Source organism: Ornithorhynchus anatinus, chromosome 8, assembly GCF_004115215.2.
Source record: "Ornithorhynchus anatinus isolate Pmale09 chromosome 8, mOrnAna1.pri.v4, whole genome shotgun sequence".
In the NCBI taxonomy this organism is placed as follows: Eukaryota; Metazoa; Chordata; class Mammalia; order Monotremata; family Ornithorhynchidae; genus Ornithorhynchus; species Ornithorhynchus anatinus.
The window spans coordinates 59306599-59320862 of record NC_041735.1 but is presented as its reverse complement, the minus strand read 5'-3'; the positions used below and the strand labels follow the sequence as shown (position 1 = coordinate 59320862).

Below are 14264 nucleotides of genomic sequence, written 5' to 3'. Positions count from 1 at the left end.
AACCAGAGAAAGGGAAGTAGGAGGGAGTGATTGAGTAAGATACCTTCATCTTCTGTGCCCTGGAAACCGGGCAAGGCAGGGTTCAGAAAATGGCAGTGGATGGAGAGGTGGTGACTGAAGGGTTTGGCTGGCTGGGCTGGGGCATACTAATAATAATAATAATAATAATGATTGTGGTATTTGTTAAGCAGTGTGGCTTAGTGGAAATAGCACCTGCCTGTGAGTCAGAGGACGTGGGTTCTAATCCCGGCTCTGTCATTTGTCTGCTGTATGACCTTGGGCAAGCCACCTAACTTCTCTGTGCCTCAGTGACCTTATCTGTAAAATGGGGATTAAGACTCTGAGACCCATGTAGGACAACCTGATTACCTCGTAACTACCCCACTGCCTAGAACATTGCTTGGTACATAGTAAGCTCTTAACACATACAATAATAATTATTATTATTATTACTACTATGTGCCAAGCACTCTTCAAAGTTCTGGGATTGATACAAGGTAATCAGGTTGGACACAGTCCCTGTCCCATAGGGAGTTCACAGTCTTAATCTCCATTTTGCAGATGAGATAAATGAGGAACAGAGAAGTGAAGTGACTTTCCCAAGGTCACACAGCAGAAAAGTAGCGGAGCTGGGATTAAAATCCACATCTTCTGATCCCCAGGCCCATGCTCTTTCCACTAGGCCTGTGTGGCCGAGAATTCCCACTTGTCTTGCTTTTGGTCACCTTCCCCGTTGATGCTAGCTCTTGTGAGGGTTTATCTGTACTAAGTCCACTGCTGACTCCTATTTGGAGTCCAGTTTCCATGGTGAAAGTATGGTGAGATACGACTTGATGAATCTTCCTAGATTGACACCATCCATCGATGATGACAGCTCTGGATGTAAACCTCAAGTTGGCTCTTCACACACCTAACAGTATGGTGGTCCTGGTTGGTTTTCCTAGCTTACTGATGAGACTCTGACCCAAAGCCTAGGTTGATTGCATTTTTTACTTTCTAGTCTTCAAGGCCCATCATGATATCCTGGAAGGAAATGAAATTGGCCTGGCATAACTTGTTTCACAGAGCCGTGATGGTTGCTTTCAAGTAACTGCTACTCTTGGGTCCTGGCAAATTGATTATTTGTTTTAGACTCTTTGAACGTTTAGTGTTAAAGTGAACAGTTTCTACCAAAATCATCTCACTCTTCAATTTTTCTAAAGAAGGCTACAGTGTTTATCCATTTCCAAACTTCAGGATTTTCTCTTATCTTCTACTTCTACCAGTTGTGGAAAAACTATGGTTAATGACTCACCTCATTACTCTATTACTCAACCCCGCCCTCACATTTCACTCCTCTAATGTTAACCTTCTCACTGCACCTCTGTCTTGTCTATCTTGCCGCTGACCTCTCACCCACAACCTGCCTCTGGCCTGGAACAACCTCCTTCCTCATCTCTGACACACAATTACTCTCCCCAGCTTCAAAGTCTATTTGAAGGCCCATCTTCTCCAAGAGGCCTTCTCTAACTAAGACCTTCTTTCCTCTTTTACCATCACCCTGACTTGCTCCCTTTATTCATTCCCCACCACCCCCCCATCAGCCCTTCAGGGCTATGTACATATCTCTAATTTATTTATATTAATGTCTCTGTCCCCCGACTCTAGACTGTAAATTTGTTTTGGGCAGGAAATGTACCCATTTATTGTTATGTTGTACTCTCCCAAGCACTTAATACAATGTTGTGCACACAGTAAGTACTCAGTAAATACGATTGACCAATTATGACCACATCCCAATTTCTTAGTAATGTAGCATGAGTATCACCAGGCCTCTTGGAATTAAATGTATCTGGTCCCCTCTGAGGTTTCTCTTTCATTCACTGTTATAATTTGGGTTTCTGATCTTCCTTCACAAGTGGGTTTTTCCCCTAGTCAGCTGTACACTACTGATCTTTAAAAAGACAAGTTAAAAAATGTAAAAGCCTCTGCCATTTTCCTCAATTATCGATTACTGGTTTCCTTGTCTGTGTATTAGGGAGGGCAGCATTCAATTTGGATGCCTTCTCTGTTTAATATAATTGAAGAATATGCTTTAGTTGCCTTTCATGCTAGCTCTTCTTCCTTCCCAGCCTAAAATGGTTCTAGTGTTATCTTTTCACAGTCCAGATCCCTCTGGTCTTGCTTTCTAAGGATCTGATCCAATTACCATATTTTATAGTTTTCCCATTTGCTCTTCAGGTCTAGAGATACTTATGGCATGAGCCCATTTGACTTCCTGTTATTATCTTCATCCTACCTAATCACTGGTAGTGATCTTTTTCATGACTGTCTGCCTGAATGACTGTCAGCTTTATTGGATTCCTTTGCCTGTATAGTTTTCTTTCCTTTAAGTCATATGTAAGTTATCTCAAAACCATCAATGCATGCTTTTCTAATGTTTCATTTCTTTTGCTATTTTTTTAATTCTAAGGAAGATGCTATTATAAAAAGGACTTTGGAATAAGATGCAGCAGTAAAGAGGAAATTGCATAAGTGATAAGGTGACATTCACCACAGTTGTTATTATTGATATTTGTTCATTCAATCATATTCATTGAGCGCTTACTATGTGCAGAGCACTGTACTAAGTACTTAGAATATACAATTCGGCATCATATAGATACAATCCCTGTCCAATAACGGGCTCATAGTCTAAACTGGGGAGACAGACAGCAAAACAAAACAGAACAAAACAAAGCAAGTTTTGTTTGAGGAGCACTGAGTTACCAAACACTGGCCTCTATACAAGATAATTAGTATGGACTAGTGAATAGAGCATGAACCTGGGAGTCAGAAGGACCTGGGTTCTAATCCTGGCTCCACCACTTGTCTGCTTTGTGATCTTTGGCAAGTCACTTAACCTCTCTGTGCCTCAGCTACCTCATCTGTAAAATGGGGATTATTACTGTGAGCCCCAGGTGGGACATGAATTGTGTCCAACCTGATTAGCTTTTATCAATCCCAGCTTTTAAAACAGTTCCTCGCACATAGTACGTGCTTAAAAAATACCATAGAAAAAAATAATTAGCCAGACACAGGCCTTTTCCCATGAGTGACTTGCAGTTTAAAAAGGATGGACAGCAGGTATCTTACATCCGTTTTACATATGAGGAAACGGGCTCATAGAGGTTGTCACTGGTGGCAGAGCTGGGATTAGGCCCTGGGAACCCTGATTACCAGTCTAATACTCTTTTCACTTGGCCAGATGTGAAGACTACAGTAAGCAACTTGGGGGCAGGGAACATGTCTGCCAAGTCTGTTATATTGTACTCTCCCAACCACTTAGCACAGTGCTCTGCATACAGTAAGCACTCAATAAATACCATTGATTGATTGTTGGCAGTCCCAGATTGTGACCATGTTTGGGCTCTTATTGGAGGCAGAACTAAGTTCAAGGGACCAGAGGGGATGTAGGGAACTTGCCTGGGTACTACATTTCCCAAAATCATTGGAACATGAGAGTCTAACAAGTTGGATGGAGTTTCTTAAATTCCAACTTCTTTCTTTCCCTCTCTCCTTCCTATGCCTGCTTTAGTAGTGAGCCATGCTGATAGCCTGGTTGAGGATCCCGTTATGTGTTTTGTGTGCAATTGCTTATAAAATTGATATAGTTTGTGTATCTATAGAATCCTATACATAGAGGAAGAATCAGTCGATCAATCGTATTGAGTGCTTACTGTGTGCCGAGCACTGTACTAAGTGCTTGGGAGAGGACAGTGCAACAGACACATTCCCTGCCCATTGCATCCTTACAGCGTAGAGGGGGAGACAGTTGTTGTGGTTGCCTTATGCTGTCAAGTCGTGTCCAACCCATAATGACGCCATAGACACATCTCTCCCAGAACGCCCCATTTTCATCTTCAGTCATTCCGGTAGCGTAACCATAGTTTTCTTGGTAAAAATATGGAAGTGGTTTACCACTGCCTCCTTCCATGCAATAAACGAGTCTCTGCCCTTGACTCTCTCTCATGCTGCTGCCGCCCAGCATAGGTGAGTTTTGACTTGTAGCAGATTGCCTTCCATTCACTAGCCACTGCCCAAGCTAGGAATGGAATAGGTATGCCTCTGCTTGACTCTCCCTCCTGTAGTCGTGACTGGTAGTGTACTGGAAACTCTCCAGGTGCAACCCTGGGGGTGAGGGAGACAGACATTACTATAAATAAATTACAGATATGTACATAAGTGCTGTGGGGATGAATAAAGGGAGCAACTCAGGGCAACACAGAGGGAGTTTCAAAACGTTTCAAGAAAAGGAAAAGAGTGCTTAGTCAAGGAAAGCTTTGAAGTGGGAGAAAGTAATTGTCTGGCGGATATAAAGATGGAGATCACTACAGGTCAGAGGCAGGATGTGGGTGAGAGGTTGGCAGTGAGATAGACAAGATTGAGGTACAGTGAGAAGGTTAGCATTAGAGCAGTAAAGCGTGCAGACTGAGTTGTAGTAGAACTGTGGTGAGGTGAGGTAGGAGGGGGCAAGGTGAAAACCGAGGGTAAGGAGTTTCTGTTTTATGCAGTGATGAATAGGCAGCCACTGGAGGAGTGGGGAAACATGTATGTAGAAATTTGGATTGAGTTTATTTCCCCTCTTTCTTTTCCTGTACATCAAATGAAGTACTAGTGTCTCAGTATCAAATGTTTGGCAAATATCTGGAAGCACTTTACTGAGTACCTACTTTGTGAAGAAGAGTGTACTAAAAGCATGGGTGAATGCTATAGTATTAATGTACTTGATCCCTGACCTCAGGGAGTTTACAATCTATCTGGAGAGACAGCCACTTTCATTAATTACAGCCAGGAGAAAGAAATAATTTACAAAATGTACAAAATGCCATGGTGGGTGTTGTGAATTTGTAAGTGACTAGGTGGCAGAGGAGATCTGAAGTGGCAATTGGGGAATATAAAGTGGGAAGACTAGAAATTAACTGTGGGGGAAAGCCTCCTGAAGAAGCTGTGATTTCAGAAGGCTTTGAAGAAAGGGAGAGCTGTTGGATATGAAGAGGGAAGGAAGTTCCAGGTTGCCAGGTGGGGGAGAAAGGAGGTCGGTGTGGAGAGAGGCAAGAATGAGGTACAGTGAGTAGTACCTTGAATTTCTTTCAGATCCCTCTCTCCATCGCCCTAACAGACCCAACGCTTACTCAGTGCCACAGGGAGGGTAGCTGCAATTCTACAATTCTGTTGCTTAGACTCCTCATTTGTATCATCTTAAAGAGTCTGCGGTCCACCAATAAATCCATGGAAATCCTGGCCTGGGCCTAAAACCTTAGGTGCAGCAGTTGGCTGTAAGCAAGAGCTGTCCCAACAATGGGCATCCTCCCGACGCCACTAGACTGTAATTTCCTTAAGGGCAGGGATCATGTCTATCAACTCCACTGTATTGTAATAATAATGATAATGATGGTATTTGTTAATCAATTACTACATGTCAAGCACTGTTCTAAGCGCTGGGGTGAATACAAGATAATCAAGTGGGACACAGTCCCTCTCCCACTTGGGGCTCACGTTCTTAATCCCCATTTTACAGATGAGATAACTGAGGTCCAAAGAAGTTAAGTGACTTGCCCATGATCATACCGCACACAAGTGGCAGAGCCGAGATTAGAACCCAGGTCTTTGTGACTCCCAGGCTTTATCCACTAGATCATGCTACTTCCCAGTGTACTCTCCCAAGGGCTTAGTACAATGCTCTCCTCAGTAAGATCTCAAGAAATACCACTGATTGGCTGTGTGAAAGCATGTTTAGTTGATAAGTGGATACCATCTGACATTTGACCATCTGTTTTTCTAGTTGTTATCTAATTCATTCACTGTGTGTGGACCATCTTTTGATGTGGCCTTCATTTTTCATCTTGTTTTTCCAGGTCAGGATCTCAATAAGTGAAGGTATGACTTTAGGAGATTTGCTGGGTTTGCATTTGCACCAAGTGGAAGACCAAGTCCAGTGCATTGTGGATAAAGCTGTGAAAGAGCTTGGGACGGAAAAGGTACACAATCCTTCTGTTCCTCATTCCAGGATTCCTGGGGCTGCCTCCATACTCCTGAAGATAGTTCAGAAGGAGTGTGAGAGAGAGAGAGTGAAGAGAAGTCAGAGTCAGGGCCTTGGTTGAATGACAGACCTGGCACCTAATTCATTTCTCTGGCACCTAATTCATTTCTCTGCACATCAGGCAGCCTGGATACTGACTTGAGTTAACAATTGATAATTATGGTATTTAAGCTCTTTCTTGTGCCAAGCACTGTACTAAGCACTGGGGTAATTACAAGATGATCAGGTTGGACACAGTGCCTATCCCATGTGAGATTCAAAATCTAAGTCAGTCAATTGTATTTATTGAGTGCTTACTGTGTGCAGAGCACTGTATTAATCTCTTGGATGAGTTCAATATAACAGTACAACAGGCACATTCCCTGCCCACAGCTTCTAACAGTCTAGAGGGGGAGAGTCTAGGAGGAGGCAGACCTGGTAAAGAGCAGGTGCAAAGACATCTCCCGGGAGTTGCCTGGCAGAGCGTAGGCTCTCACCACAGTGCTGAGATTGGAACAGGCCTGGAATTGCTGCTGGTTGGAATTGCTCTGCTCCCTTTAACAATGTAGCTGACTTAAGTTTGAGGTTCCAGGGGGCACAGTTGGAACACAGTGGTCTGGCCTGAGTTCCCAGCCTCTGTGGATCCTCAGGCTATCTGGATTTGTGAGACCCTTGGGGAAGGTTTAGGAACTTGCTCCAACCTTCTGACACCCCCAGACTCTCCATACCAGGCACAATGGTTTCCAGTTTGGGACAAATTCCCTAGCCCTCCACAGCCCATCTCTGGATGGATAAGGCTCCTGAAGTAGGCCAAGGTAGTAGGAATGGTATTTACTGAAAGTTTACTGAGCACAGAGTGGACTAGTAGATAGAGCTAGGACCTGGATTCAGAAACACCTGAGTTCCAATCCTGATTCCCCAATTTGTCTGCCGTGTGACCTTGGGCAAGTCATTTAATTTCTCTGTGCCTCGGTTACCTCATCTACAAAATCGGGATTTAGACTGTGCACCCCATGAGGGACATGAACTGTGTCCAACCTGATCAGCTTGTATCTACCCCAACACTTAGAACAGTTTCCGGCATATAGTGAAACACTTAACAAATTCCACAAAAAGAAGCAAGGGGATGCATGATACTAAAAACTTGAGTGGTTTAGTAAAAACACAACATGAATTTATTTCTAAAGCCCAGGCTCCTTGGGGCTTAACCGCTCCAGCCCCCTGGGCTATTGAGTCCAGTGTTCCCACCCTTCACCCCTTGATGGTTCCAGAAGAGTATGTCAGGTTTCTTCCCCACAAGGCACAAAAAAGTCATAGATTATATTTCACACCTAGATACTCTTTTTCCCATTCTGTCCCCTAACCTGGCCTAGTCAAAATTAGTAACTTTCTTTAGGGAAAAGCTTCAGGGAAATAGAACTGGAGAGTGAGAGAGAGAATGCGAACGCATACCAAATAGTCATTTTCGGCCAATAAATCGAGCAAACACATGCTGTTTATAAAAAGATTCTTACAGATATCAGCTATACCTGGGCTATGTTGGAATTTTCATATGAAGAGCACCACAGGACAGGCATTCCTTTGCTGAAATCTGATGAGCAACTTTTTGAAACTTTAGACCATAATCAGGTAAGTCCATTAATCATCATGATAGAGAAAAAGAGCTCTAATGTTCATGGAACAGTTTTTCTTTTTAAGTAAACTATTTTTAAATTTTAAGTGCTCTGGGTTTATTTAGACTAACTGGTTTGTTTTTCTTATCCTATTCTAGGTTCAGTTGCAAACAATTTTGCAAAGTAAATATGTGGAGTATTTTATTGACCAAGTTTCCAGCTGGCAGAAGAAGTTAACGGTGACAGACTCAGTCATCTTTATTTGGATGGATGTCCAACGAACATGGTCTCATCTAGAAAGCATCTTTGTTGGTTCTAAAGATATTAAATTCCAGCTACCTGCAGATGTAAGAAGATTTGAAGGAATAAATGCTGATTTTGAGGTGAATATATTAGAATAACATGATAGGCTCTTTTGCTCTAGTATTTTTATTATAGATCTCCCCCACCTAACTTACCTCACTAATTTCCTAATATAAGTGAGTCAACAGATTTCGCTTCTCTAACACCAACCTACTCACTGTACTTTGATCTCGTCCATCTCTCTGCCAGCCCCTTGTCCATGTCCTCCCTCTGGCCTGGAACTCCCTCCCCTTTCATATACGACAGACCACTACTCTTCCCCACCCTCAAAGCCATACTAAAATCACATCTCCTTCAAGATCCCTTCTCCTATTACGACCTCTCTTACTTCTGCGTTGCCTTCGTACTTGGATTCGTACCCTTGAAGCACTTAATACTCACCCCACAGCACTTAGATACATATCTGTAATTTATTTTAATGACTGTCTCCCAGTCTAAACTGTAAGCTCCTTGTGGGCAGTGAACAGGTCTACCAAATCTCGTGTATCGTACTCTCCCAAGTGCTTAGTCCAGTGCTCTGCACAAAGGAAGCACTTAATAAATGCAATTGATTGATTCACACACTAGATCCTGGCTCAAGTCTCCTCCAATGTTCTAAACTTGAAATTTTCGACTTTCAAATGTTTGCCTCCAGTTTGCAACTGCCCCAATCCTCCCTGCCTTGGAAGTCTGCTACCGTGGCATCATCCTTGGCTTCTTCCTCTCTTTCAACTCAAATATTCTGGGTATTGCAAAGCTAAATCTTATAGGCTTTTCCTCCATATTTTCTGTATCTACTTTTCCTGCTACATCCAAAAGGCCTCTCTCCTGGGCCAGACACTTGTCAAACCCCATCTCAACTACTGTGTCAGTCTCTTCACTGGCTTCCCTGCCTCTCATTGCCTCTCCTCTCTCTTATCTGTGTTGCTCAGATCATCTTTATAAAATGTCATCCTGTGTGTCACTCCACTCAGAAATCTCTAATAGTTACCAGTTCATCTCCATACCACCCAGAACCCCCGACCGGTGCTTTTAAGCTAAGTATTCAATTCATCAATCAGTCAGTGGTATTTATTAAGCACTATACTGCACACTTGGGAGAGTCCAATACAGTAGAATTGGTAGACATGATCCCTGCCCAGAGGGATCTTACAGTCTAAAGGTGGGGCAGACATTAAAATAAAATAGAATTAGAGGAAGGGGTAGTGTATAAAGATATGTACATAAGTGGTCTGAAGTTGAGGGTCAGCTCTGTCCATTCTCTTCCCCTATGAGAAGCAGCATGGCCCTGTGGAAATAGTACAGGCCTGGGAGATAGAAGGACCTGGGTTCTAATTCCGACTCTGCAACTTATCTGCTGTGTGATCTTGGGCAAGTCTTTTCACTTCTCTGTGCCTCAGTTACCCCATCAGTAGAATGGGAATTCAGATTGTGAGCCCCATGTGGGAAAGGGACCATGTCCAATGTGACATCTTGTACCTATCCCAGCACTTAGTACAGTGCCTGGCACATAGTAAGCACTTAACAAATACCACAATTATTATTATTATAACTGTGATATCCCAGTCATGGTCTCCAATCCTCAGAAGTTCACCTTCTCATTCTGCCTCATTCAGAGAATCCTGGCTCTGACCCCTGACTCAAGCCCTTCCTCTAGTTAAAGTTCTTCCCCCTTGGACTCAGCCAGATTACAACTCTCACCCATCATCAAAATCTTTCTGAAATTCCTTGTATTTCAGAGGCTTTCACCTGTTTATTTTTTCTTCTCCCTAAGTCATAGCACTTTTGATTTCATTACTTACTGTTTCACTTTTGAACATATGTTCTACCTGCTCAATATTTGTCTATTTCCCCTGCTAGATTGTAAGCTCCTTGTAGCTGGGAGTCATTTTGTCTTCTGTTGTACTTTCCTAAGAGCTTTAGTAAAATACCCTCCAGCTAGTAGGTGTTCGCTAAATACTATTGATTGATACTTTGCATATGAATAATCCACCAGATATTAAGATGTCCACTGGAGTGAGAAAAACCTAGGCTACATAGTACAATGTCAATGGTTTCTCCAAGACCCAGGAGGCAGAAGACATGATAATGTCATGATGACAATAAGTTCACTGTGGGCAGGGAATTTATCTGTTTATTGTTGTATTACAGTCTCCCAAGCACTTAATACAGTGCTGTGCACACAGTAAGTCCTCAATAAATATGATTGACTGATTGGCTTGAATGAAGCAACAGTGAAAATACCTTCAGTTATCAGAATCATTTTGTTCGTCTAAAAAGAATCTCCCAGTGGAATGTTTGGTTTATGTAATCCTTGAAGAAAGGAAAGATGCACTTTAAATGTCCTTGTGGACCTACTCATCATTTTAATTTCTGAGCTATTCCTTTAGGGCTAGGCCCTAAAGATGCACTCAAAGCATCTGGGATTGCCATGGAATTTCTTCAGGCATAAGCAGGGTTGGAAGCTGCAGGGTGGGTTCTTGGTTTTTCAGCCTCTGTATGTGAAAGATTTTAAATGAATGCTTTCTGTCCGGCTGGCTGTAATCCCACAAAAATAGTTTATCCATACGCAGCTTGTATTCTTGATCTTCATCTCTTTGACCTGAAAATCAAAATAGAACTGTAGTACCCCTTTGAAATTTAAAATAACCACAGTTCTTTTGCCCAGGAATTAATGATTGATACGGTCAAGATAAAAAATGTTTTGAAAGCAACGTGCAGGCCCCACCTTTTTGAAAAACTTGAAGATTTGCAGCACAGGTAAAAATGGGGCTATAATTGTGGTTGTAAATTTATAAGCATGTATTTAAATGCATCTGATAATATGTAATATCTAGCTACTAATGTGTTCTTATTGGGGATGAGATGTAAAAATATATTCTTTTGCCACATAGTCACGCAACTCTAGTTCAGTTACCTTTCTGCTTATGGTAGACAGTATTTGTTAAGCATTACTATGTGTCTCATAGTCTTAATCCCCATTGTACAGATGAGGTAACTGAGGCACAGAGAAGTGAAGTGATTTGCCCAAGGTCACACAGCAGACAAGTGGCGGAGCCAGGATTAGAACCCCAGTCTTCTGATTCCCAAGACCCGGGCTCTTACCATGAGGCCGTGCTGCTTTCTGTGTACAGGGAATGTGTCTGTTATATTGTTATTTTGCACCCTCCCCAGTGTCAGTACAGTGATCTGCCCACAGTAAATTGTCAATAAATACAATTGACTAATTGCCTGAATAAGATAAAACTAGAATGTCTTAGGAAAAAGAGAGTTATTCTAGTTAGTCAATGATGAATGTGTTCATTATTTTCTAGGCCAGCATGAGGCCTTAGACTTTGAATTTGCTATTTAGTTTAAGCAGCATGACTTAGTGGAAAGAACATGGGCTTGGGAGTCAGAGGACGTAGGTTCTAATCCACCACTCGTCTGCTGTGTGACCTTCAACAAGCCACTTAGCTTTTCTGTACAGTTACCTCATCTGTAAAATGAGAATTAAGACTGTGAGCCCCTTGTGGGACAGCCTGATTACCTTATATTTACCCCAGGGTTTAGAACAGTGCTTGGCACACAGTAAGTGTTTAACAAATACCATCATCATCAACTATTCTATAACAGGTTTATTTGAACCATATAAGACATTTATTTGTCCTTAGCTATCATTTCCTATGAGTCCTCCTGTCCTGTGTCTGGGTACTGTGCAAAATGATTTCTACTCATAATTCCAGGGTTCAGTATCAGGTTATCTGGATAAAATTCCAGCAGAGACTAAACAATAGAGAAAGATGGATTTTTAAGTGCCAAAGTTCCATTTTAATGCAGTCACTTCAAGTAATAGAAGGGGATAGAAGAGAATTAGAGCCAAACAGCTGATCGGGAAGGAGTTGAATACTAATTTAATAAGTACACCCAGTTCTTCTGTAGCACAAGGTTGCATTCTTACAGAACCCTGGATCAAGGAAATCTATTTCTATGGTTGACGCCAGAGCATCCACACAATAACTTATACAGGAAAATGTTTCCTATTTCTAGTGCCACTTTCTAACCAAAAGGCAGAGTGAAAACCCATGTTATAGCAGACTTGATTAATAATGCTGATAATGACAGCACTTACTAAGTGCTTCTTTTGTGACAAGAATTGTAATAAGCACCAATAGTGGATACAAAATAATCAGATCAGACATAGCCCACATGATGCTCACTGCCCAAGAATAATTTGTAATCAATCCTATTTATTGAGCGCTTGCTGTGTGCAGAGCTCTATACTAAGTGCTTAAGAGAGTAAAATATAACAGTTGGTAGACTTTTTGGTAGAAATGTTCCCTGCTCACAACAAGCTTACAGACTAGAGGGAGCAACAGACATTAATGTAAATAAATTAAATTATGGATATGTACCTAAGTGTAATGGGGCTATGGGATGGGTGAGTAATGGATGCAAATCCATGGGCAAAGGTGATGCAGAACGGAGTGGGAGGAGAGGAAATGAGGGTTAATTGGGGAAGACCCTTTGGAGGAGATGTGTTTTTCATAAGGCTTTGAAAAGCGGCTTTGCCTAGTGGTTAGAGCCCCACGGAGGACATGGACTACTTCAAACCTGAGTAACTTGTACCTACCCCAGCGCTTAGTACAATGCCTGGCACAGAGTAAGCACTTTACAAATACCATTACAAAAAAAAGGTGGGGAGAGTGAACATTTTTCACACATGAAGAAGGAGGGAGTTCTAGGCCAGCGGTGGGGTGGGGAAGCGTTGCCAGAGAGATAGATGAGAGTGGGGCACAGTGAGTAGGTTGGTGTAAGAGGAGCAAAATATGTGAGCCGGGTTGAAGTAGGAAATCAGTGAGGTAGATAAGGGAGTAAGGCCGTTGTGGGCAGGGAATGTGTCTGCTTATTGTTGTATTATACTCTCCCAAGCGCTTAGTACTGTGCTGACACCGTAAGTGCTCAATAAATAGAATGAATAACAAGGGGGTAAACTGATAGTGCTGTAAAGCCTAATGCCTAAAGTGATCTGGCCTGCTAACATTCGGTATTGTACTCTCCCAAGGGCCTAGTACAGAGCTAATAATAATAATAATAATAATGTTGGTATTTGTTAAGCGCTTACTATGTGCAGAGCACTGTTCTAAGCGCTGGGGTAGACACAGGGGAATCAGGTTGTCCCACGTGGGGCTCACAGTCTTCATCCCCATTTTACAGATGAGGGAACTGAGGCACAGAGAAGTTAAGTGACTTGCCCACAGTCACACAGCCGACAAGCAGCTCTGCACACTCTAAGCGCTCAATAAATATGATTGAATGAATTCTGGCTGATCCTTGTCAGTTGCAGCCCAGAGGTGGCCAGACACATCCCCTGTGGTTCTGAGACCTCAGAGAGATTTCTCTTGACAATTCCCATGTCCCTAAGTGGTCTGCAGACTTTAAGCTCCCTTTTTTATGATATGTAAGCACTTACTATGTTTCAGGCACTGTACTAAAATGTGGGGTACATAAAAGATAATCAGGTTGAACACAGTCCCTGTCCCATATGGGGCTCACAGGGAAGCAGCATGGCATAGTGGATAGAGCACAGGCTTAGGAGTCAGAAGGTCTGACTTTGCTTTACTGTCTGTCTCCTCCATTTAGACTGTGGGCCCGTTATTGGGCAGGGATTGTCTCTATCTGTTGCTGAATTGTACATTCCATGCACTTAGTACAGTGCTCTGCACCTAGTAAGTGCTCAATAAATACTATTGAATGAATGAATGAAGGTCATGGATTTGAATCCCTGACTCTGCCACTTGTCTGCTGTGTGATCTTGTGCAAGTCACTTTGCTTCTCAGTTAGTTCTCAGTGGCTCAGTTAGCTCATCTGTAAAATGGGGATTGAGACTGAGAGCCCCCCATGGGACAGGGACTGTGTCCAAATTGATTTGCTTGTATCCCCCCCAGTGTTTAGTACAATGCCTGGCACATAGTAAGCGCTTAACAAATACCATCATTATTAATCCCCATTTTGCAGATGAGGGAACTGAGGCACAGAGAAGTTAAGGGACTTGCCCAAGGTCATAGAGCAGACAAGTGACAGAGTCAGGATTAGAACCCAGGTCCTGACTCCCAGCTCCCTGTTCCGTTTACTAGGTCCATACTCATTGTGGGCAGGGAACTCCTCTACCAACTCTGTTGTATTTGTACTCTCCCAAACACTAGGTGCAGTGTTCTGCACACAGTAAGTGCTCAAATACCATTGTTTGATTGGAAGCTGCTTATGTTTTAGAGTACATTTACAAGGCA

General features: G+C 42.5%; 1 protein-coding gene and 1 non-coding gene across 2 annotated transcripts in view; one reads left to right on the top strand and one right to left on the bottom strand.

The window, feature by feature from the left end:
* Positions 1–14264, top strand: part of LOC120638541 (dynein heavy chain 11, axonemal-like) — a 45059-nt gene that overhangs the window by 12082 nt on the left and 18713 nt on the right. Inside the window, exons 12-15 of the mRNA XM_039912816.1 lie at positions 5877–5999; positions 7547–7669; positions 7812–8000; positions 10664–10755. Of these exons, the coding sequence (XP_039768750.1) occupies positions 5877–5999; positions 7547–7669; positions 7812–8000; positions 10664–10755 (527 nt within the window). The remainder of the gene's footprint in view (positions 1–5876; positions 6000–7546; positions 7670–7811; positions 8001–10663; positions 10756–14264) is intronic.
* LOC114813957 lies at positions 4022–4158 on the bottom strand. Its single transcript, XR_003761701.1, has one exon. It is a non-coding gene; the product is annotated as a small nucleolar RNA SNORA7 (small nucleolar RNA).